General features: G+C 47.9%; 1 protein-coding gene across 7 annotated transcripts in view; it reads left to right on the top strand.

Moving 5' to 3' along the window:
* Tns3 (tensin 3) overlaps nucleotides 1-23,975 on the top strand; it is a 240,450-nt gene extending 216,475 nt beyond the window's left edge. For all 7 annotated transcript variants that reach the window (XM_052199263.1, XM_052199269.1, XM_052199266.1 and 4 more), the window contains 11 exons: nucleotides 1,732-1,903; nucleotides 3,490-4,133; nucleotides 4,706-4,792; nucleotides 6,110-6,241; nucleotides 10,121-10,216; nucleotides 10,853-10,930; nucleotides 11,904-11,981; nucleotides 18,566-18,734; nucleotides 19,889-19,957; nucleotides 20,056-20,082; nucleotides 21,129-23,975. In XM_052199263.1, the coding sequence (XP_052055223.1) occupies nucleotides 1,732-1,903; nucleotides 3,490-4,133; nucleotides 4,706-4,792; nucleotides 6,110-6,241; nucleotides 10,121-10,216; nucleotides 10,853-10,930; nucleotides 11,904-11,981; nucleotides 18,566-18,734; nucleotides 19,889-19,957; nucleotides 20,056-20,082; nucleotides 21,129-21,273 (1,697 nt within the window). In that variant the 3' untranslated portion in view covers nucleotides 21,274-23,975. The remainder of the gene's footprint in view (nucleotides 1-1,731; nucleotides 1,904-3,489; nucleotides 4,134-4,705; nucleotides 4,793-6,109; nucleotides 6,242-10,120; nucleotides 10,217-10,852; nucleotides 10,931-11,903; nucleotides 11,982-18,565; nucleotides 18,735-19,888; nucleotides 19,958-20,055; nucleotides 20,083-21,128) is intronic.
* The last annotated feature ends 225 nt before the right edge of the window (nucleotides 23,976-24,200 follow it).

Genomic DNA, 24,200 nt, shown 5'->3' with positions numbered 1-24,200 from the left:
GTCTTAGACAGCCATACAGTCGGTCAGTTAGTACACCAAGCATTTATTTTTGAATATTTATTGTAGATCGTACTGGGGGCAGGGTTAAGGAGACTATACCTGTCCCAAGGATTTACAGATAAATCACCTGAAGCCCACTGTCCTTCTCTGCCCTCTGTATGCAAATAGCATTGGGTTTTCCTATACGGAGACTTTTAGTAAGAGCTGAAAAATTAGTACAAAAATTCCTGGCCCATCACGGTTCCGGAGTGGACAAGATGCTGGATAAGGTTTTCGCACTTTTTTTTTCCATATTAAGTAAGAGTATATCCTTTTAATTTGTTCTATTTCTGTATCGCTGGCAATTCTCTTTTAACTTTGAGGTTTGACTTCTTTGGTACTTTGGTAAGTTCTTAGTAAATGTCTTTTCCAGCCTGGCACGCAGTGCCCACACGGTGGTAGACGTTTTCATCCTGGTGCTGGTTGCATTTTCTGTGCTCACTCCAGGGTCGTCTTTGTGTGTTTCCTCTGCACTCTGTGTTTGCTCTCTCCTCTGCTGAGTCCACTCCACTTCTGAGTCCTTAACCCCAAGCTTGTTTGATTCAGCTTTTATTCTAGAGTTTCCATTTGATCATTCTCCGGGACTCAGGTTCTTTGAAATGTGAATCTCTCTCTCTCTTTTCTCTTTCTTTATAATCTGTATGCTTCAACTCTAATTTTTGAACCCGCTGTGTCTTTTATTTGTTGACTGGATTTTATTTTGTTTGAAAGGTGGTAATTTTTTTTTTCACTTATGTTTCCTGGCAATATTTTGATTAGAAGTTTAAGACTGTGTTTAAGTGAGACGGGTGGGAGGCAGGTTGGGGAGGGTGGGATATTTATTCTTCAGAGATGATATGGCTTTAAGATGGGATTGGATGAAATTGATTTTATCTCTGACGTGTAAGTCAATGAAAGCTTTTATTATTGAACAGGATCATGCTTCCTGGGTCCATTTCCCACAGATAGATTTTTTTAGAAACTACCCAAGTTTTTTGTTGTTGTTGTTTTCTGTTTTTTTGTTTTTTTTGTTTGTTTGTTTGTTTTTGTTTTGCTTTGTTTTTAGCTCCCTGGAGGCACTTGTGACAATTATTGGACACTTGGTGCTAACCCCTTAGGTGTAGGACTAAGAATACCTGACTAGTTCTAAGTCTTGTTTTTTTCTGTGATCTTCACCTTCTTGGTCCCTGATGCCTTGGCAACTCTGAATCTGCATCTTTATTTCCCAAAATAGTATATGGAAGATCATTAGATATGTGCCCCATGGTCCCTGGACATGCTGCCTCTGAGTCACTAATATGGGAGGGTGGGGAATGAAAGGAAAGGTAAAAGTTCCAGATAATAGCTCTGCAGTGCCTGCACTCAGAAGAAGGTGTCTCTGGAGAGGTTCCTGCTGGTTCACAGGGTGTGCCATCCATACGTTCCATACGTCCGTTCCTCATACGGGAGTACCCAGCTCAGGATGCACAAAGCACACAGGGATTTAGCAGCTTCTCTTTCGGAAGCCGTAATGGGTGGCAGTCAGCACATAATAGAACAAAGCCACCCCCACTAGCCTTCTATGTCATTACTGTCATGGTTCACTGTGGCCATGAGCGACAGAAGCTTCAGAAATCTGTGTGATTCATTATGAACATGCGAAAGGGGTGAGAAGATTGTGGCTTTGTGGATCACATAATCAGGGTCTTTCTGCTTTTGTTTCTCTTGCTTCAGAACCACGAGGCTGCCCAGAGATTATCAGCCACACTGTGGGGATGTCAGAGAGCCCCATCGGACCCAAATCCACCATGCTTCGGGCTGATATGCCTGCAACACCCAACTTTCAGCAGGTGTTCGCATCATCCTGCACGGTTTCCAGCAATGGCCCCGGCCAGAGGAGAGAGAGGTAGGGGGAGGGGCTTTAGACTTGTCAAAGGCCAGAGCACTGAGCTCTGAGGGTAGAGGGGACTGGGCAGACAGTGTGACCTCACTCAGACATAGTGGAGAAAAGCCCAGGCCCAGGACTGTGTGCTGGACGCTGTTGCCCAGGGAGCATGCCCTGTGCCCTGGCATGAGGAAAGTATAGGAGCACATAGTGTGCTAATGGTGCTGCAAAAAAAAAAAAAAAAAAAAAAAAAGGAAAAGAAGACCAGGCAGACCAAACTGTCTCTCTGTTTTATGAACATGCGGGACTTTTGAAACTCAGGAAGGGCAGCTGCCACGCTGACCCAGAGTAGAACTGAACCCCCCCCCCCCCCATGTTTCTTGGACAGATTCCTGGTTTCCCCTCCCATTAAAATAAAGGGGGCCAGCGGGTAAGGTGGTGCATGCCTTTAATCCCAGCACTCCAGAGGGAGGCAGAGGCAGGTCGTCTCCCTGAGTTCAAAGCCAGCCTGTTCTACAAAGTGAGTTCTGAGACAGCCAGGGCTGTTACACAGAGGGACCCTGTCTTGAAAAACCAGCCAGCCAACGAATCAATCAGCCGATGATCAAATAAACATAAATGAAGCAAAATTATTGAAGAATTATAAGTTAAAAAAAATAATAAATGGGGTTCCCTAAGGACTTGACTTGACGTCACATGTAGAATCTATACCTAGTGTGTGTCAATTTAAATACATGTATGTTGCAAGAACTGTATTTTTAATGGGTTTTCTAGGTTCCTGAATGTGGTAATTCCCAGTCAAGTTGTCCCCTGGTCTGCAGGAGACAGTCATTAGTTGATGCCTAAGATCCCAGACAGGAACAAACCCTACATATAATGTAGGTAACTATGGTAACTCTGATCATTCTCAAAGGAAATACATTAGAGATTCCATAGCCAGTCAGCCAGTGGCCCCGGCCCCACTCTTGCTCTTTGGGGAACTTTGTTGTTGTTAGATTTATATCTTTATTTATTCTATTTATTTTTATTGTATGAATGTTTTGCCTGCCTGTAGTCTGTTTGCCACATGTATGCCTGGTCTTTTGGAGGCCAGGAGAGGACAGCAGATCTTCTAGAAGGTGGTTGTAAGTCACTGTGGATACTGGGACTCGAACCCTGCTGCTCTGCAAAGCATCCAGTGCTTAGCCACTAAGCCCCTCTGGGACCATTTCTAAGAAACCTGAGAGTTACCTACCATGTCAGCCGGTCATCCAGCTAAAGGCAGACAGCATATACCACATGGATACGCTGAATAAGGGATGTTGCATATCCTGGCCATGACTAATTAGGCTAGCACGCAGTTCATCATCCCGCTCAGAGTAACATTTACGACTCAGCAGTTGTTTATGTCTACAGTGTTCTATTGAATATTTTTAGACCGAGGTCAGCCTGGGTCACTGAAACACACGTAAGGGATGAGGGCTACCACATCCTTATATTGCCCTGCAGCAAGCCTCAGTACCCACTTTCCCAGTCCTGTCTCACCTGTGTCTTCTAACAGTTACTGGTTTGGAGACCCCTGCAAGCCCCTTACATTTCCCTGTGGCTGTTTTTTGTCTTTCGAACAGCCCGCCTTCTGCAGAACGCCAGTGGGTAGAGAGCAGCCCAAAGTCCACCCTCACCCTACTGGGGAACAGCCACCCTTCCGAGAGTCCCCTTGGCACCCATGAGTTCTGTAGCTCTGGTAAGGACTCACCAGGGCTGCCCTGCTTCCAGTCCTCAGAGCTCCAGGCCTCTTTCCACGGCCACGAGCTGTCCATGTCGGAGCCTCAGGATGCTCTGCCTCCCGCAGGCAGCCAAGCCTTCTTAGGTTTCAACGCAGTAACCACAGTAACAAGTGGCCTTCCACCTGGCGAGGATGCTGGCACCTTGCTGGTCAATTCCCACGGTACATCACCAGCTCCTGGAACCCCTCTGATGACTACGGCAGGGGCTGCTGGCAATGGCTTCCTGTCCCACAACTTTCTCACGGTGTCACCTGGTGCCAGCAGCCACCACAGTCCAGGCCTGCAGAACCAGGGCGTCAGCCTGCCTGGGCAGCCACCCCTCCCGGAGAAGAAGCGAGCTTCAGAGGGCGATCGCTCTTTGGGCTCAGTCTCCCCTTCATCCAGTGGCTTCTCCAGCCCCCACAGTGGTAGCACCATGAGCATCCCCTTCCCGAATGTCCTGCCAGACTTCTGCAAGCCTTCGGAAGTGGCCTCACCTTTGCCAGGTATGTCTCCGCACCTGCCACTCCCTTGGAAGAGGAGGGTTCTGGGCGTCCCATTTGAACCAGTCTCCAGTGCCAAGTCAGATGTCCTGCAGGAAATGTTCAGACCCCCTGGTGGCTCTTGTCCATCCTGCTTGCCTGAAGCCAGACAGACCCAGTTTTCCCTGTAAACCCGCTCAGCTTCCTCCTTAATCCACTGTAGACTCAGGCCAGCGTTAGAAAGGGCACATGCTGCAACAGTTCTGTATTCACTTGGACTTGAAAAAATAGAGATGTTTCAAAGTTACTTTCTTTCTTCCCAATTAAATAATTAATCCAGAATTGAGTTATAAGCTGTATCAAGTGTTTGACACCCGCCCTGATGCCCTGTCCTCCTCTCTGGGATTGAAAACACTTGTGTCTTTCACTGTACCCAGAGGCACTGGCTCTCCTTCCATTCGGTCCTTTGAGCCGCGTCTCTTGCCCACTTAAGTCCTTCCTGTGCATCCTTCAGACCTGGCATAGATTCGGACCTGCATCACCCTCAGAAACAAGGCAGCAAGACAAATATTCTGTATTGAAATTCTGCTTCACAGATAGCCCAAGTGATAAACTCGTGATCGTGAAGTTTGTTCAAGACACCTCGAAGTTCTGGTACAAGGCAGACATCTCAAGAGAGCAAGGTAGGGGGGCAAGGGACCTCGTACAGTGTTAGTCATATTTGGTCTCTGGGTCCTTCTGTTAGCTGTGGTGCAGATAAATACACCTTTATCATAGGCCTCCAGAGAACCTTCCACAACCTTCACAGTTTTACAAGGAAATCTCAGTCTCCGTGCAGGGTTGGGTGAGCAGTGGCTTCAAGCCACATGTGTCCCAGTGTGTGGCCTGTGAACACCGGCTGTTTCACCAGCCTGGAAGCCCACCACCGCACAAGACACTGCTCAGGTCTCTACTGAGGACTCCTCGAGGTCCTAGGCTCTAGAGTACTACAGAAAGAGGCCATGGAGGAGAGCAAATTCCCGGGGTGGGGGGGGAATCTCAGGCTTGGTGGCTGCAGCCATGATAGGGAATGGAATATCTGGAGCTGTTCCTCTAAGGAGCTTCCTGTAGCCTGCATGAACCTGCCCCACATTGGCCACCTGGTTGCTGAAGTCCCCAAGGAACTCATGGGCCGTTTGTTTGTAGGATCATTTCTCAGAGAGATTGTTTTCTCCCTGAGTTTCTGCCGTTAGATTTTAGAGCTAATAGAAACTGTGAGACTCTAGTTCTTCCCAGGAGCTCAAGAAGGCTCTTGTCATTTTAAATGGAAGAGAAGCATGGGTGGGGTGGGGTGGGCTGGGGTGGGGTGGGGTGGGGGAGAAACACAACCAAGGCCTGGAAAGCCTTTCATTTCCCTCAGGCGGCCTTTGTAAAAGCTGCTCAGCAAGTCTTTCCCCTCCCCCCCTCCTACCCCCCCCTCCCTGCCCAATCCCCCCAAACACACAGAGCAGCCTTATACAGCCAGTGTGCCCGAGTTCTTCCATCTCTGGTCTCCCTGCTTAGCAGCACAGATGAAAAGATAGCATTTTCCTTACTCCACATTCACCTGCCAAGCAGGGTCCCCACCGGCCTCCGTTGTAGAAGCAGCTGGAGCAGGTGCTGTCTTAGTCCGTCTTCTGAGGCTGTCACAGAGCACCTGAGATTTAGATGGCGTATAGAGACCAGGAGTCCTGGGGGTGGGGCACTGCCCAAGCCTATCAGCACTGGTTTCACACTGCCGAAGAGAGAGAGGGGAAGTGCACGTATGCAAAAGAGAGGGGACGTCAGGGCTGTGTAACAGTCCACTTCCAGGTGGCCGAGCCATCCCGGGACCATCGCCAATCAAGAGAACGTTACTCTTTGTCGTCATATTGAGCATCAGCTCAGACTTCAGTGTGATTTTCAGGGGTGGAGCTGTCACAGGCTCTGTGTGCACAGTGACCTCTGTTCCCTGTAGTCATCCATGCCTTTCCTTCCTCTAGCCATTGCCATGTTGAAGGACAAAGCTCCTGGGTCATTCATCGTGAGGGACAGTCACTCCTTCCGAGGGGCCTACGGCCTGGCCATGAAGGTGGCCACACCTCCTCCGTCGGTCTTGCACCTGAACAAGAAAGGTAATGGTGGGTAGATGGGGGTTGTCTGTTCCTCACAGTGACTGACAATGGTAGCGGCTCCCGCTGTTCGCTTCAGTGTTTGCTTTATAAGGTTACTTCCTTAAGTCGTTCTCCTGTTTAAAAGCATACATCCATTTATACATTCTATCTTTGTTTGTTTAAGCAATCTTTTCCATAATACAGTAGACAGTGCTTCTCATCCTTCCTAAAGCTGTGACCCCTTAATGAAGTTCCTCGTGCTGTGGTGATTCCCAACCACAAAGTTATTTTTTGATGCTACTTCATAACTGTAGGTTTGGTACTGTTTTGAATCATAATCAAAATATATGTGTTTTGCGATGGTCTTCGGTCACCCCTGTGAAAGGGTCTTGTGGCCTCCTAAGGGGTCACGACCCACACAGTAGAGAACGGCCGCAGTAGAGCTAAGGACCCAGTAAGCACCCTGTTTTGTGTCAGCCCTTCCTCCTTTGGGTGTCCCTATGCCAGGCATCGCTCAGTGCTTAGTTTGTCACTGACAGGCAGTCAGCTCTAATATCATCATTTCGTCTATTTTTTTGAACTTGCAATGTGAACACTAAGATAGTACAGATTCTATGTACTATCTTACGAGTCAAAATTTTAAGACTCATTGAACGCCTCAGGTTATGAGGAGTATGCAGCAGTCACCCTGTGGCAGGGTGCTCTGGGTAATTATCTTATCATCGAAGATTCACTGTGGCTCAGTTTTAAGACGTTCAGTTCATTTGGTTGGCTCTGGTACTGGTCTGTGATAGATAAATCATTGTAGCATGCTTGTGTGTGAGAGAGTATGGGTTCTCCCTCTGCCTGCAACGTAAAGAGGAGAGGCCGGGAGGAAGCTAGGTTCCACCACCCTCCCAAGGGCGTGCTCCAAGTGACCCTAAGACCCCAGCCCTCCTTACTTCTTCACTGACCACCAGAACACTTCTCTGGGAGCTGAGCCTTTGCCGCATGGGTCCATGGGAGATGTTGCCTTAGCTTGAGAGAGGAATCGTAATCAGCATGGATGTAGTGCCTGTCTGCCCCGTCCCATGCCTGGATCTGAGACAGTCTGTCCAAATGTTTGTGTGAAATGTGTGCTGAAAGCTTCCTGGAGCAAACACCGTGCAAAGCGGCACAGAGACTGTAAGATGTGCTTGCAAGTGGGCCAGCCTCAGACACAGGCAGCTGGCCTGCCCCTAGGATTGTGCTTGCCTTGCAAGGCTAGGAAGTGTGATTGGGAGGCACCTGGGACTCAGGCAGAGAGCACAGCTCCCAAACCTGAGGTGCTGACAGGGCTCCTGTGAGGTAGCAGGAAGGTCATGGGAAGGAGGGTAAGTGATGTCACATAGAATCACTTGTGATTCCTTTGGCAACAGAACACTACTGCCAGAGATGTATGGCCTTTATCACTAAGCACTCATTCAGACCTGGCTGAGTAAGACCCTGCCAGGCCTTACTTGGGAGCATGGGTTAGTGACAGATCAGGACAAGACTTACAGTGTCTGCGAATGTATCCTGTCTTGGGCAGACTTTATACTAAGTCTGAGAATAAAGGAACAAAGTAGAGGCTATGCAAATAGCAGATGTCAGGAAACCCAGCATGGTGGTCTCCAGTGAGTGAAATACAGTCTCGCCTCTGCGTGTGCACCCAGGCCTGGATTTGGCATTTGTGTTTCCCAGTCCGACGATAGATTGGAGAAACGAGTTTACCAAACGAGTGAAGAGCCAGTTAGTTACTGGGCCACCTCCCGTCATCCTGAGATGAAACGGCTGTGCTCATTTCAGACTCTGCATTCCAAAATGCCCTTGGCAGCAGGATCTTCATGGGGCCATTTTCCACAAGTAGAGTCCAGCCCTTTGGTGGGTTTTCTCATCAAGCTGGAAGCTCCGCCCCTTCTCCTGCCACAGAGGGAGGGTCATATGTTTATTCCCTCTGTTTTATGTGACAGACTTTCATGGAATCATGTCATCCCCTTCCCTGTAAGCTTGACTGCCCCTAGCAAATGCTGACGTGGACTGCCGCTAATGTGCATTGTTGATAAGCATCTTTGGAGTATCCCACATCATAAAGAGCCCCAAACAGATATGTCCAAGGTTTATCATTATATTCAGATTTCAAAGTATTTGTGTACCTTCATAATGAGATATCTTGGGAATGAGGCTTAAGTCTTTTAAAAAAATATTACTTTATTATTTTATTTTTTTAAATTAGTTATTTATTTATATACCATATTTTATTCCACTCTCCGTCCACCTTCCGACTGTTCCACATCCCATACCTCCTCCCCACCCCCTTGTCTCCACGCGGATGTCCCCACCCCTACCCCACCTGACCTCTAGCCTCCCTGGGGCCTCCAGTCTCTTGAGGGTTAGGTGCATCATCTCTGACTGAACACAGACCTGGCAGTCCTCTGCTGTATGTGTGTTGGGGACCTCATATCAGCTGGTGTATGCTGCCTGGTTGGTGGTCCAGTGTCTGAGAGAATTCGGGGGTCACAGGAGCAGAGCAGCTAGGAGTCTGCCCCAGCAGAAATCTTATTATTTTATTTGCATGATATTTCCCTGTATATTTGACTGTATAATATATACATGTCTCGTGTCCATGGAGGCCGGAAGAAGGTGTCAGATACCCTGAAAATGGAGTTACAGACGGTTGTGAGCTGTCATGTAACTGCTGAGAATAGAATCTGGGAGACCTACGTCTTAAGATTAAATGCGTTTACTTCTTGTGTAGAATTCATACACATTCCTACATTTTGAAGGTAATGTTATACGATATTTTCCATTACTTTGTTCATGAAACAGAGTTTCGTGGTATGGAGTCTTCCATTTATGGCCTCATACTGGTGCTCAAAACTTGCCAGGTTTTGATTTGGGATTAGGGCTGTTCAGCTTACACAGACTAGAGTCTGGCAATCTCTTCCCGATCACAAATTCAGCAGGTCTTGCTACCTGGAATTCCAGTGTCGGCAGAATTGAGAGGCTAGGTCTCAGGGCCTTAGCGCAGTTAAGCAGTTAAGGGGAGAGGTACAACACAGTGTCTACTGACTTTAGTAGCTTGGGGCAGTAACTTCTTTTTCTCCTGGTTCAGTTTGTACTTTTCCATTCAGTGGCTTCTCCTCAGGCCTCCTCTCTTTGGGTTCAGCAGCTGGCTTGAACACAAGTGTCCTGTTTACTAGCAGTTTGGTAGAATGCTGTCCCTACATAGCAGACTGCTTGTTGCTGAAAGCTGTTTCTGTGCCCAGCTGGTGGCTTCACCTCACCCAGAGGGTTGGCTTCTTTCCAGCTCGTTACTGAAGTCTTTTCTGCTGGAGCCTCGGAGGCCTTTCCTGTCTTAGAGGAATGCAGCTGCTCTTCCAAGGCCAGAGTCACTCTGAGCTGCCAGTTCATCCCTTCTCTGGAAGTTCTTGGAGGGTTTGAGGACGTCTCTCAGGGATTCTCTTAGTCTCCACAGTTTTACTCCAAGTATTACTCTCCTCTCCACCTGGGGTATGGCACCGCTCACTGACCATCCCAGGAACGGTTCCAGGTAGCCCAGGAATGGTTCTAGGAAGCCCGGGAATGGTTCTAGGTAGCCCGGGAATGGTTCTAGGTAGCCCGGGAATGGTTCTGGGTAGCCCGGGAATGGTTCTGGGTAGCCCAGGAATGGTTCTGAGTAGCCCAGTAGTACAGTGGTTTAATCCTATTTAGAGGGAGCCTTCTTAGGTGTAGCTCTTAGCTTTGATATCCGCAGGAGCCTTGTTTGTCTGCTTGTCTGCCTGTCTGACTTCTATTTAGTTCTCTCTCTCTTTTCTCTCTCCCTACACCTCTACCCCTACTCTGATTCTCCTATGTTTTAAATTTTTTTAAAAAAAAAAAAAACTTGTATTCTTTCCGCAGCTGGAGATTTGTCCAATGAACTCGTCCGGCATTTCCTGATTGAGTGTACCCCAAAGGGAGTGCGGTTGAAAGGGTGTTCGAATGAACCATATTTTGGTGAGTTACGTGAGACGCTCTTTTGGTCCTTTCCAGGGCATAGATTCCCTCCTTCGGGTGGCTTGAGGTTCTGGGGTTCTATGTGCCATGATGGGTTCCTCTCATTTCAGCCCCCTCCCCATGTGAGGCTGCCACCTGAGGTCTTTAAGATAAGCTGAAGGGGCAGTTGTTCTTTAGAAGTTTGTCAAAACCAAATAAATGGAAAGGATCCTCCCAGAGCTAGACTAAGACAAGGGGAAGGTCAGTGGCTGTACCCCAGCAGGGTAGAGCCCAGTGTGACCCTAGCCCTCAGGCACAAGGGGAGCACAGAGCTGCCACCAGAGCCCACCCCACCCCCCTTTGTGAACTGAGAACCTTTCATGGCCTTCTGGGTAGACTGGGGCAGCCTTATTTCCTACTCATTAGGAATTCCCACTTCGCATTTCTAAAGATGTTATGCTTGGCATACACTGCCCGCTGCAGGTCCTCAGTCACACTGTTGATTGACTTGGACCTTGTCATTTCTTGGACTTTGGAGTCACATCCCACAGTGGTATAAAGGCATGGGTTTTGGAAGTTTGGTCTCAACTGATTTTCTGGCTAAGCAGAGCAGGTGAAGAAATTGGTGACATTCGTTTGCTTTTATCCACCTTACAGGGAGCCTGACGGCTTTGGTGTGCCAACATTCCATTACGCCCCTGGCTTTGCCCTGTAAGCTGCTCATTCCAGAGAGAGGTATGTGGAGGAGGCGCAGTGCTAGCTGGCTGCCTGTAGGATCTTCTGAACCGCTCATAGCGTGCTGTTCCCAGGACCCACCGAGGACCTTTCAAAAACAATCAAAGATTCTTTTTTATGACATGTACGCTTAAACCCCAAAGCAAGCTAGTGGCCACCTGAACTGAAAAAGAAGACTGCCCTGTTGCTGACGGCAGCTCCCAGACATTGCATACTGTGGCCTGTGAAAGTTTCCAGAAAACAAAGACCGATCAGTTTAAAGATGTAAAACACTTGGGGACTGGAGAGATGGCTCAGTGGTTAAGAGCACTGACGGCTTTTCCAGAAGACCCAGGTCCAGTTCCCAGCACTGACATTAGGCAGCTTACGACCATCTAAAAAAACTCCAGTCCTAGGAGATTTGGCTTCCTTAGGCACCAGGCATTCATGAGGCCCACAGACATATATGCATGTAAAACACATATACATGCTTAAGTAGTTATTTTATATGTGTGTGTGTGTGTGTGTGTGTGTGTGTGTGTGTGTATGTATGCATGTGTATGTGTGTATTCAAGGTCACTTGCATTATAGATTCACAATCCTACAAAATGGGAATGATGTTACCGTGGTTAAATTTAGGTTATGAATGACCAAGGCTCTCTTATATTTCTTAGAAAATACTCACAATAATTTTTTTAAAAATTAATATCCAGGGTATATGGGGGCTTGACTGTGTGTTCCAGCTTGCCTGCAGGTAAATGGTATTTGTCTTTTAAAATCTGATCACTGATGTAAATTAATTCAGAGGCCTGGAAAATGGTTTAGGGTGCCATGTCACCTCCGTCCGTGTTCAGAATGGGATTGCAGTTTCTGTGGGCTGCATGATTGTCCCTCAAGAGAAAGTCACCGTCTGGGAATTCTGTCATCAGATTTTCTCTGCCATGTGGACTACTGTGTCAGGGGCTCATGTCTTGTCTCACCCCTCTTCCTGCAGATCCTCTGGAGGAAATAGCAGAGAACTCTCCCCAGACAGCGGCCAACTCGGCAGCCGAGCTGCTGAAGCAGGGAGCAGGTCAGTGCGCACAGCTTCGGTTTTTGTATGTCCGCATCTCCGAGTCATTGGGCGGAACCGAACTCCATGATAGAACTTCCCTTCGGAGTCATTTCCTGCTTTTCTGTGGCCTGTGAAGGAAGTTTCCTTTTATAGATGCTTGGCACAGCTGGGTGGGGTGCAGCTGTCAGGAGGCATGGCCAGGGCATCAGATGCTGGAACTATTGCTCGGACTCGAACAAGACCAGATTCAGTGGAGTAAATGCCAAGGCCTGTATTTAGTGTGGAGGGGGAGGGGTGCAGGGTGCAGAAAGGCAGGATGTGGTGACCTGCCTTGCCAGCTGAAAATGTAAAAACGTTCTGGAGCTGTGACTCAAAGGTCCCTCAACATGAGTCAACTGCTGGACCCACTCCGCCATCCTTGTGCTGAGACATGCCACACAGACCAGGCCACTTGGGTGAAATCTTTATTAATAGATTTGACTGCCTGAATCCACAATGGGAAAGTATAGAAGGTATAGAGATTCCTCGTCAATGCTGGCTCTCCGCTCACAGCATCCCACACCACAGTGTCTTTGCATTATTAAGTAAAGTCTATAGTGTCTGTTGAGCTCACTCTTTTTATTTAAAAATTGTTTGAAAATTTACCTCATCTCTCCCCTGCTTGTTTCCCTCTCCTACTCCTTCCATCCCCCAACTCCCTGTCATATTCACAGCCCGACTTCTATAGTTATTATTGCTGTTATAAGTGTGTAAACACACGCGTCTACCGAGTCCATTTAGTGTTGCTCATATGTACATGTGATTAGGGCCCACGGTGTAGGATTTAATAACTTCTTAGGACACTCATCCATGAAGAAAACAGAGTCTCTCTCTGTTAGCAGCCATTGGTTGCCTGTAGCTCTACATTCCACAAGGTTCTTCCCAGTATTACAGTGTTGTCTGTCAGTGTTAATGGGCCTAAGAAATATCATTGACATCCATTCATGAGTATAATGTCTCTGACCCCCTCACTCATTCCTCCCTCGTGGTCAAGACCCTCACTGCTGCTGATCTTTTTATGGTCTCCGTACTTTCAACTTTCCCAGAATGCTTTATGCTGTAGTACAAACTAGGTAGCATTTTCAGATTGGTTTCTTTTGCTTGGTAATACCCATTAAGCTTCCTCCATGGCTTTCCATAGAATGGTGGCTTCTTTCCTTGTGCAGGAGATTATATATGTGTTTGTCCAGATCTGTGTACATATACATATGGGTGCCTGTGTACATATACACGTGTGTGCATGTGTGTTCAGAGGCAGAGCTCCATGTTGTATGTCTCCTCAAATTTTCCTACGCTTTATTTTTTTGTCCCAGAGTCTCTCGGGTACCTGTAGGTCATTGATGTGGCCAGCTGCCCAGTGAGCTCTAAGGACCCTCCTGCTCTGTCTCCCCAGTGCTGCAGTTACAGCAGTACATCACTGTACCCCACTTGCTGGGGACCTGAACTCATGGTTGGAACTTTCACTACAAGCTTTTTACCAACTGAAATATCTCCCCAGCCCTTGGTGAAGCAGAGTTTATGTATGCACAGAGCTACTGAACCCTAACCCTAACCCCTAACCCCTAGCCCTAACCCTAACCCCCTTACCCTAACCCTAACCATATCTGAGTTGCTTCTAAGTTTTGGCAATTATGAATAAAGCTTCTAAAAATATCCAAATGCATGTTTTTGGTTAATACATATTTCCAACTCCTCTGATGAAATATGAAGGGGCCTGTCGGCTAGGTCACACGGCAAGAGTATAGTCAGCTTTGAAAGAACCGCAGAGCTCTTTGCCAGAGTGGCTGTACCATTTTGTATTCCCACTAACAATGGAGACGCATCCCCTTGCTCCACATCCCCACTGTCACACCTCAGGTGGTGTCACCCTGGAGGATGCGCTCCTTCTAACTGATGGATAGTCATATCTTACTGTTTTGTCACCTCCCTTGTGACGTACTCTCCAGATAGAATGTCATGGCAAAGAAATATCCTTATCTCCTCTGGATAGTTTGTATTCTTCTAATATAGGTGTGCTCTATAAAGCTAAGCACATCAATGTGACCACTGTACAACCAAAGAGGACTCTTATTTATAGTGTGGAATATGTTCTAGGTTCCCAAAGGATGAGTTCGCCACAGCCACAACAGAGGTCACAAGGGACTTGCTCTAGGCTAGAAGTATGTCCCTGTGATATCCCTGTCTTCCAGCCTGGCTGCCATTCAGAGGATTGGCATCTAACGTCTACACAGCCATGCAGACCTCAGGTTTATGTTGTTTAATATGGACAATGTTCTTCCTCTCCAGAGAAGTGGAGAACAAAGGAGGAGCCTCTGAGAAAGACCTTGGGAACTGTTTTCCTGAGCAGAGACAACAGGGGCTCCCTGCATAGCCAGCCTTTCCCTGTCTCTTCTGATCCCTTGGGATCCTGAGCAGACTGGCCCCTGGGAGACAGTGAGTGCCACCAGAGAGAGAAATTCAGAGCCCTTCAACTTTGTTTTTGATGTTCCCTGGTGTCCTCCTAGGTTGACACCGCCTGTTAGTCACCAGGATGGCCTCTGGCTGATTCAGTTATTCGGTTCTACCTCTTAAAAATGTATTTGAAAGATTTTAAAAACCTGAAATGGCTGGTTTTTCGACCACAGCAACATATCAACATTATGGAAGGAAGGAAGGGGAAGGGGATAGGATCATGGTGACATCCTCTCTGGGAGGATCTCCTAGTGGGGCTGAGTGGTGGCTGGTCTCATTCTACTCCATGTGTGGAGCTCCTGAAGGCTGCTGCCCAGAGCCAGTGGGCATCTCCCTCACCACCCTCTGCATCCGTGCTAGTCACACAGCGCTGATTCTTAGTCCCAAACGACTGGTACCACACCCAGCGCGCCTCTGCCGCCATCTCGTGGGTATAATACCTCTCATCATGATTCGGTTTTTTTGTTTTAATAGTTCTCAACTCCTTAACTAGCATTCATCCAGTAAATTTTATACTCAGTCATTGTCCTTGTTAGAGACTAAATGTTTCTTGTCCGTTTCAGCACATTATTTTTAATATAATGTCCTATTGATTCTTTGAGAAGTTCACATATTTTGATCATGTTTACCCCAACTCCTCCCAGATCCTCTTTCCATAGGTCCTTATGTTCTCTCTCTCTCTCTCTCTCTCTCTCTCTCTCTCTCTCTCTCTCTCTCATGACTTACTGAGTCCAGTTGGTTCTGCCTCTGTACTGATGGCTGTGGGGGCATCCACTGAAGTATGGCTTACCTACCAGGAACTGCACCCCCTAAAGGAAACTGGCTCTCATTTCCTTTCCCAGAAATCAGCTGTGTTGGTTCCTCTGCAAGGCTAGGGCTTGGGGCTTGGGTGTCGCTCCCAACTGTGTTGTTGGAATGTGGAATGGCTTGATCTTTTGTGGCTTTGAGTTTATGAGCACAGTAGTCCCGATGTTTCAGGAAGACATTGTTTTGCTCCAGTCCTCTGTGACCCCTGGCTCTTACTGTCCATCCACCCCCTCTTTCATAATGTTCCCTGAGTTTTGTATGGAGAGGTGTATTATAGATGTCCTGCGTATGGCTACAGCTCACCATTTTTAAATACATTGTCCCATCTTTTAAAATAACATTATTATTTTTTTAAATGGGTGAGTTTTCCTACTGATAAGACTTCATGTCAAACTTTGTAGTCTGTTAATTATCTGCCTTAGGCATTGAACTATGAGCCTTAATTTAAGGCTGCTTTCAGATTCTTTCCTTTAGTCCACCGCACACCAGGAGTGTGGATTTCCATTCTACTGCACATTATAAAGGCAAGGATTCAGCTCCGCAAATCTGGAGGCGGGGCTTGCACCACCAACCTTACCTGAGGATTAGCTATGGTTACTTAGAATACCCGTAACACGGGCATTGTATCAAAAAAGTAGGACTCTTCAGATCTCTGAGCATTGTAACCCCCACCCCCACTCCATCCCCACCCCACCCCCTGCCCTGCCTCCATCTGAATTCCATTTGTCATCTGGATTCTAGAATTCTGCTAAGGTCCTTGGAAATATCCCATATCTTCACAGTAGAAGCCAAGACTGGGCAGCACAGCAGTCAACTCAGGATGGGAAATTTGATACTAATGCCATTATGACTTTGTTCCAATAGCTGAAACAATTTGTTTCTGTATTTTAAGCCTCAATTCTTAATTGTTTCTTCTTGAAATGGAGGAGGAATGTGAGCTAATCCTCAAAAAAAAGAGGCTCTTTCACCAGACTTGCTATAGGTCTGTAATTGAGCTCTATGTGTGCTCTATGAGTATAATTTAATAAAGATCATGTGGCTGTTTTTAAATAAAAAGGACAATGAAGAGGTGGGTAAATGACTCGTGAACCTGTTGCTGTGCAGCCAGGTCACAACGGGAGGAAGGGGAGGCGGGCTGGAAGTTCTCTAACCCAGAAATTGCTCTGAGCATCTGCCAGATCTGTCCCTGCCCCCTCCCCACTGCTGGGATTGTCCTTAGCATCCAGTCCTTTCACATTCCTTTCTGCGGTTTGTATAATGAGTTTGCTCGTGGTTTTTTGAAATACAAGCAGGTCTCAGTTCTCCGTGGTTCTGTAGGACGCCATTGCGTAGTTCAGCTCTCCACGGTCAGGTCGGGTCGTCCGTCCAGTTAGCCTGGCTCTTGTTTTTCAGTGCTACAAGCCAAGCTTGAAGGATCATCTTTCTACTTGATTCTCCCTGAAGTCTACATGCTGCCTTAAGCTAACCTCCCAGAAGCAGCACTTAACGAGTTAAAATATGTGGATCTGAGACCACTTTTAGATGGGAAGTTTTCTCAGCACCAGAGCTCCCCACTGCAGGTCTGGAGAAATGCTGTCCTGTGTAATGTGTCAGGAAGCACCACAGCTCCAAGTCTTCCCTCGGCAGGAGCACTTGGCCCTGCGGGTCACATGTTCTGTGTTTGACAGCCTGACTGGGAGATGATGCTGGCTCACTGTCATAGTCATAGGGGATCTGCCTCCAGAGGCGTGCGTTCTCCCAACATCTCCCAACACCAGGCTCCTGCCTGGCACCACAGATGGACCAGTTCTTATCAGGAAGCTCCCTGTGGTGTCTCCAAGACAGCAGTCTAGCCTGTGGTTTCCTGTGAACCACATCTAGGTGTGCCAAGTCTATGGAATTTTCATAGTAGTTAGGTCAGAATGAACACACACACACACACACACAGGCGCAGACACACACACATGCACACACAGGCATACACACACTAGCACGCACACACACACACACACACACACACACACACACACACACAGGCGCGCGCGCACACACACACACACACACAGGCACACAAGCGCACATGATGCCTTTTGAAACTACATGAGCAGCAGGCTGGGATTAGAGGTAGAAGATTCATTCTCCGTCCTGACGTCTGTTTCCCATTTTCCAAGCTGCCTTCCAGTGTCTGTTCACAGCACACATGCTTTTGATTTTATAGTTCTAATCATAGCAGAGATGGTTTATTCTGCTTTTCCAATTACCTGCTAACCATTTTTCCATGTTGCCATATAATTTCCATGATTACCATTTGCTGGTTGCCTCACATTTCAATGAGAGGATGAATTTAACCCTTTCTTAATTCTTGGGCATAATCTGTTTTTATACTTTCCTGCTATAATTCGGATGGGTATGACTATCTTCTCCGCAGATTAGCCCGTGGCAGATTTTCTCTTTGAATCTTTGAAGAAGTAGCACCCAAAGTCGTCTCTGGGCTTTTCAGCTTCTCTGGATAACATGTGCTTCAGTTATCTAGAATGGGCTCAGGTCACCCCAGCATGAACCGTATCCATTTCACCAGAGCTCTGTGGGCTTTAAGCCTTGGGCAATGAGGGTGTTAAGAACGTTTGACACCTTGCTCTCTTTCTCAAGAAAGCACAGGAAAACCTCTAGTGCAGACACGAGCTGACGTGCAGGGAAACCACCAGGGTGACAGTCCCCATGAATGCTCTCCTGTGGGGCAGTTCTGAGCACGAGTTGTCCACGGAGTTTGTTCTAGCAAGTCGCCTTGACTTGAGTCAGGGTGTAGGTGATACTACCAGTGTTCCTTACCCGCAAGCCTGGTATCCTCTCCTGCAAACTGGACATGATCACAATAGACTATTCTTTGGGGCTTTTTAGAATAGTTATTACCGAGAGGTACTAAGTTAGTGCCATACAAGCTGTCACCCTACAGCCCCTCTCCATGTTCTTCCAGCACTTCAGGCAAAGCAATAAAAATGGAGTCGTCTCACTGATATTTCTTGGCAACTTCAGAGTCTTCAGACTTAACCACATTTTGGTAACCATTGTCTTTGCTCTTGCTGAGGCCAGGATGGACAGAACACTTCTCTCACCAATAGGCCACTCCCTAGTAGCTTCTATACCCCCCTCGGCGCTGGGACAAGTGTCTCTTTAATACTGGTGAGCAGGGAGCATGTGCTTATTAGTGCTTCTGTCCTGGGTCACATCCTTCCTCTTCTGGTTGGTCTTTCACCATGTGTCAGAGCATGGGTGTCCCCAGTAGTCCTGGCTAATGCATTTCTCACCTCCTCCCCACTGTCCTGCAGCCTGCAATGTCTGGTACTTGAACTCCGTGGAAATGGAGTCCCTCACTGGTCACCAGGCAGTCCAGAAGGCCTTGAGTATGACCTTGGTTCAAGAACCTCCTCCAGTGTCTACAGTGGTACACTTCAAGGTGTCAGCCCAGGGCATCACCCTGACTGACAATCAGAGAAAGTAAGTCTTGAGGGCGGGGGGTAGGGGGTGGAAAGGCCCGAGGTGTCACTTAGCATTGGGTGTCTCAGTCATTTTTCCATTCTATTCTTTGAGACAGGGTCTCTTAGTAAATCTGGAATTCAGTGTTTTGCTAGACTGGCTGGGATATGCCCAATGCAGGCCATTCCCCTAGTCTCTCTAGTACTAGACTTACAAGTTCCCGTCAGCATATCCAGGTTTTACACAGGAGTTAGAGATCTGAACTCAGGTCCTCAAACTTGCCCTTTAAATGCTACTACACACCAGCCAGCTCTCTAACCTTTATTTTAAGGATGTTTTTTAAGGTGCAGAATCTTTTAAGTCATTGCCTTAGAACCATTGAGATGGACCAGAATCTACTGGCTTCTGTTTTGGCATCATTACATCCATAACTTGTGGGCAGCTCGTTTTGGTCAAAGTAGCACAATGTGGTATCAGGAGCCCTTGTGTGAAATGCATGGGACATAGCCCAGCATCCTGAGCCCTCTATGCACCACAGCCTCCCTGAAGGCCACCACACCTGCAGTCCCCAGGGCCAGTTCTTTAAGCGAGGCATTGACCTAAGTTGCTGAATAGTTTGAAGAAAGACTCTTAGGATGAAGCAGCTGGGCTCAGAGCATGGCTTTCCTGGTCAAGGCTTCTTCCCACACTTGCAGCAGATGACCCTGAGAAAACGCCGTCGCCCTCGGATGTTTGGTTTCTTCTTTTTTTAAGCCTATGCCAAAATACCTACCTCAGAAGTTAGTAACTCAAAAAGTGTAGTGAGCATGTGTCCTCTGAGGCGCTGTTGATGCGGGCTCAGCTTTGGGAGAACCAAAAGGTCCTGTGGTCCTGAGCTGCCTCCTGTGTCTTATCACTGGCCTCCGGTTCCTCAGAGGCCCTGGGTCCATCTCTACTCTACCTGTGCTTGACTCTTTCCCTCTTTGCCCCTTTTATTGGCTCCTGAGCACCCTTCTGCCCGGCTTCCTGTTGTTGACTGTTTGAGAACTCATACTCTGGTCCCTTCCTCAATAACAAGTAAAGGCATCACATGGTTTCTACTCCACAAATCATCCCACTGGGGAAATGAGGAACCTACCCAGTCCATCCCCACCCACCCATTACTCTAAACTACCTTCTCTCTACCTACCCAACAGGCTCTTCTTCCGGAGGCATTACCCAGTGAGCAGCGTGATTTTCTGTGCTTTGGATCCACAAGACAGGAAGTAAGAATTTTGCATTCTTATAACTGAAAAGTATACCTCTTTTATCCTTTAATTAAAAAAAAAAAGTTAACATAAATTTCTTCTCTTCAATTCTCAAGGTGGATCAAAGATGGCCCTTCTTCTAAGTAAGTTGCCAGGGTTTCTCCTCTATTTGAAAATCACAGTGCACAGCTGACCTCAGTTCTAGATTTGTGAAGAAGAGCTCATTGCCGGGGGTGGGGATGGGGTGGTGGGGTGGGGGTGGGGGGATCATTTGTTTGAGTTAAACTGAAAGTAGAAAATTAGAGAGTAAGTGTTCTGATATCAGAGCCCAGGCCTGGACGGTGCTGGCTTGTCCATTGCAGTGGGCTGGAGGTGTGCTGTCTGTATCGTAACTGCAGTGTCCTTAACACATTGAGACAGATTTCTTAGTCCAGCCATTTAAGAGGTACCCGTACTGCCGAGGACCCCAGATCTGTGTGTGTGAGTCGGGGGAGGGCATTGGCAACATTTCCCAATCTCGAGGGAGTCCGCTTTGTTCCTTTGGCCAGCGAGTTGTCGTTCCCCTGCTCCACACCGCCATCAAGATGGTCAGAGGAGCCTGATCCTCGCCCTCCCCACCCACAGAGGCTTCACCGCCTGTGGCTACCTGACTGGCTCCCTTTACATGGCCTGCACTGCCGATCGCATGTGGTCATCATGCCACTCCTTCCCTGCAGGCCCATTTCAGAGCTCTTCCTGCTCTGGAGAACTGGTCAGTGGTAGCAGACAGCCACAACTTCCAGAAGTGATTACAGTTACACGGGCCTAAAAGGAGGAGTCCTTGGCATATTAGCTTTCTTGGTTGAGGTGTCTAGTCTGGGCTGGGCTGGGAGCTTGTAGTGTTCTTCTTGGAGGCCTAAAGCTCTGACCTTCCATGGGAGACTCTGCTTTTGCAGAGCCTCTACTTTGGTTCAAGGTAGGACAGTATTCTCCTAGGCTCGGTGCTCATTCTGCTCCTTCACAGTAGTTCCCAAGGGCTAGTGGGCAGGTGGTGAACAGGTCTCTAAGCTGGTGCTTGGCGCACCATAACCTGCAGTGCAGTCTTTACTGCTCCGAGGTTGGCTACCATGAGAAGGAGAAAGCCTGCCCGCACGCATGGTGCTTGCCACATACTATACAGGCTCCTCTGACCCAGACTTGTCTCTTGCAGAGTCTTTGGATTTGTGGCCCGGAAACAGGGCAGTGCTACAGACAATGTATGCCACCTGTTTGCAGAGCATGATCCTGAGCAGCCTGCCAGTGCCATTGTCAACTTTGTGTCAAAGGTCATGATCGGCTCCCCTAAGAAGATCTGAGCCCCTCCCAGCCATACCCGCCAGATGCCTCATGGGGCCTTCAACAGGCAGTGGGGTGAGGCAGGGGGCCCCCATTTGTACCAGACTGACAATCCTCACATTCCAAACTCAACGGGAGAATATGACAACTCTTCAAACCAAGAACAAACAATGTCGTCACCACAGATTGGCCTTAAAGAAGCTTCTCATCAACACACCTCTATAGTCAAGCGCATTTTGAGTGAATGGATCTTGGCCTGGGAAATGCCTCGCCAGGGTCCCAAGGACAAGGACTATACAAGGAGGGCGTATGGAAGACATGGCTGCCTTGAGTCCCTGACTCATTAGCATCTGTGCGGAGGAGGAGCATCTGTTCTGCTTGACAGGGGCTGAGTAGCCATGGCACCCAAGGCAGTTGCAGAAACGCTCTGCCCAGCGGCTCCCTCATCTTGTCTTTCTACATCAGTGATGAAACTGAGGAGAAGATGCATGGTTAGTGAAGGTCTGAGCAGGTTGGAGCGTGGTGGGGATCTAGTCAGGGGGCAGCAGAAGGGATGTAAAGCAAGTGCTGTGGAGGAAGCCTCTGGTGTCGGGGAGGACCGTGTGGAGTCCGAGAGCCCACAGCTGGTGGTCAGTGATTCTGCTCTCACATCTCCACCTGGGCTGTGGAGAGCCTAGAGGACCTTGAGAGGAAAATGAGAAGATGGAATCAAAAATGCCATTTTATATAATGTATATTTTACTTATCCAAATTATTTATAACCGCCTGCCATTGCCATATAGTACCCTCGTCAGATGCTGCAGCCGACTAAGCCGTGTCCTCTTGTAGACACGCTAGAGACAGCTGGCCCTCAGCTGGAAGGGGAACAGTGGTCCCGGGTGATGCCACCCAGTCCCTCACCTGTAGTACTGCTAGACGGATTTGCCTCAAGCAGCCTACCCTCTACCTGGCTTCTTTCCTGAAGGGAATGCCCAGGAGGCGAGGGAGACTAAGTCACTGGTATCAGTCTCTTCTGTAGGACTGGCCGGGCCATCTAGAAGTCGGTGTCACCCAAAGCACATGTGGCCTTTCTAAGCTGTTACCGTGATTCTCCTGTGGTACCTGCAGCTTCTGTGGGAGCTCTGTGGGTGTCTGGATGGAGAGAAGGGATGAAGAGAAAGATCAAGAACTCTCTAGTTCTCACAGGCTACTTTGATTTGCTGAGTCATCTTAGTCACTGAGTCAGGTGTGACTGATGGTTCTTGCTAAGATGGGCACCCCACTGCTGCAAGCTTGCTAAAATGGGCACCCCACTGCTGCATGCTTCCTGCCTGCATCTGTGCCCGGAGATTCCCAGAGTGGGGGTGGAGCAGGGCTCTGTCAAGACAAAACCAGGGTCCTTGGTCGGAACATCTGCCCCAGGAAGGCTCCGAGCATTCCTGTCTCAGCCTGAAATTCCCACTCTCTGCCTTCTAAAATCCAGACCTAGCTTCCAAATCCCACAGCTGAAATGGGCTACAGTTGTTAAGCTGGGATTTTTGTGGTGAGTTTTGTTTCAAAAGGGGCAGGGGTGTAACTACATGTAGAATTGGAATCAACTCTGCCAGGGTGAGTGTGTGTGTGTGTGTGTGTGTGTGTGTGTGTGTGTGTGTGTGTGTGTGTGTGTATACAGGTGGACCATTCCACTTTTTGCTCATGTGTATGTCTGTGTGTATACAGGTGGACCATTCCACTTTTTAGCTCCTATTGATGCACCAAAAGCAAGTGCCTCATTTCTGTGCCAAATGTTTGCCTTGGTCTTTAAGGACCTCTTTCCTGGACACTCTGATGTGCCTGTTAGAGGGAGTGTGTCCCCATTCCCTAGAGGCCCCATGTCTTCCACAGAGGCTTTTAGTGTTTCAGTTACTTATATGCAGCTAAACTCCACATTGGGGCAGGGGTGGGGCTGAAGTTTGTACTCTGTCTAAGAAGTAAGTACCAGGTCCTATGATAAGTTTGTGTGCAGATGTGGCCCAGAGACCACAGACCCGCTCCCAATTCCTCCTGCTGGGGGGAGGGGGAAGCTAATTAGGAATCAGCTGGGCAGAGCTGACGCCCAGCCTTCCAGTGAATTGAATGCCACAAAGGGCTGCATGGAATGCATCCAAGAAGCCACGCGAACCGTGCTTTCCAAACTGACTGGCCAGGTATGATCTTTACTCAAGATAAAAGCAGTCAAGGGTATCAAGGGATGTGCCCTGAGGAAATGCAGGAAGACAGCTCTACAACTCTCTACAACAGCTGGTAGGACAGGGTTCTGTCTTCTGTGTGTGACATGTGAACAGAACAAGAGACCAGTATCATAGACTGTGTGCTCAGAAATACCGGGAAGGAGTATTGCCCAGGCGTTTGCTACAAGGCCATGGGTTGGGCACCAGTTAGTTCATTATTCTCTGAGTAAATTCAGTGATGTCCCACCACTTCTAATAGATAACCAGGGTCCCTTTAACCTCATTAATGGTCTTATAGTTTCCAGTGTTGTGCTGTACCCATGTTAAAAGCCACACTGCATTTATCCTCAGTGTCAAAGACGTTGTAATGTCGCCTGTCTTATCTATTAGTGCAGTTTTCACTATTCTATATTGTAAAGAATATGTATCCAGTATGTAAATGAGTGTTCTATAAACCTTTTGTATAGGTATTTCCTCTGCTCTTTAAATATCAGCCTTATTCAGAGTATAATAAAAATTATGACCTTGGTACATCTAATGTAGCATTTTTTTAAAGTCTTTGGTGTGTGGGTGTGTGTGTGTGCATACATTTGCTCCTGTGTGTTTGTGATGTGGGAGCGCATGTGCCTGCTATGTGTGAAGATTAGATGACAACCTTGGTTGTGGGTCCTTGACTCCCACCTTATTTGAAATAGCCTCTTACTGTTTCACACATATGCCAGGCTAGTTGTTCTGGAGACTTCCTGGGGTTCTTCCCC

Source organism: Apodemus sylvaticus, chromosome 11 (genome assembly GCF_947179515.1).
Source record: "Apodemus sylvaticus chromosome 11, mApoSyl1.1, whole genome shotgun sequence".
NCBI lineage: Eukaryota > Metazoa > Chordata > Mammalia > Rodentia > Muridae > Apodemus > Apodemus sylvaticus.
Note: the sequence above shows the minus strand (reverse complement) of the source record. Positions and strands in the feature narration are given on the sequence as shown.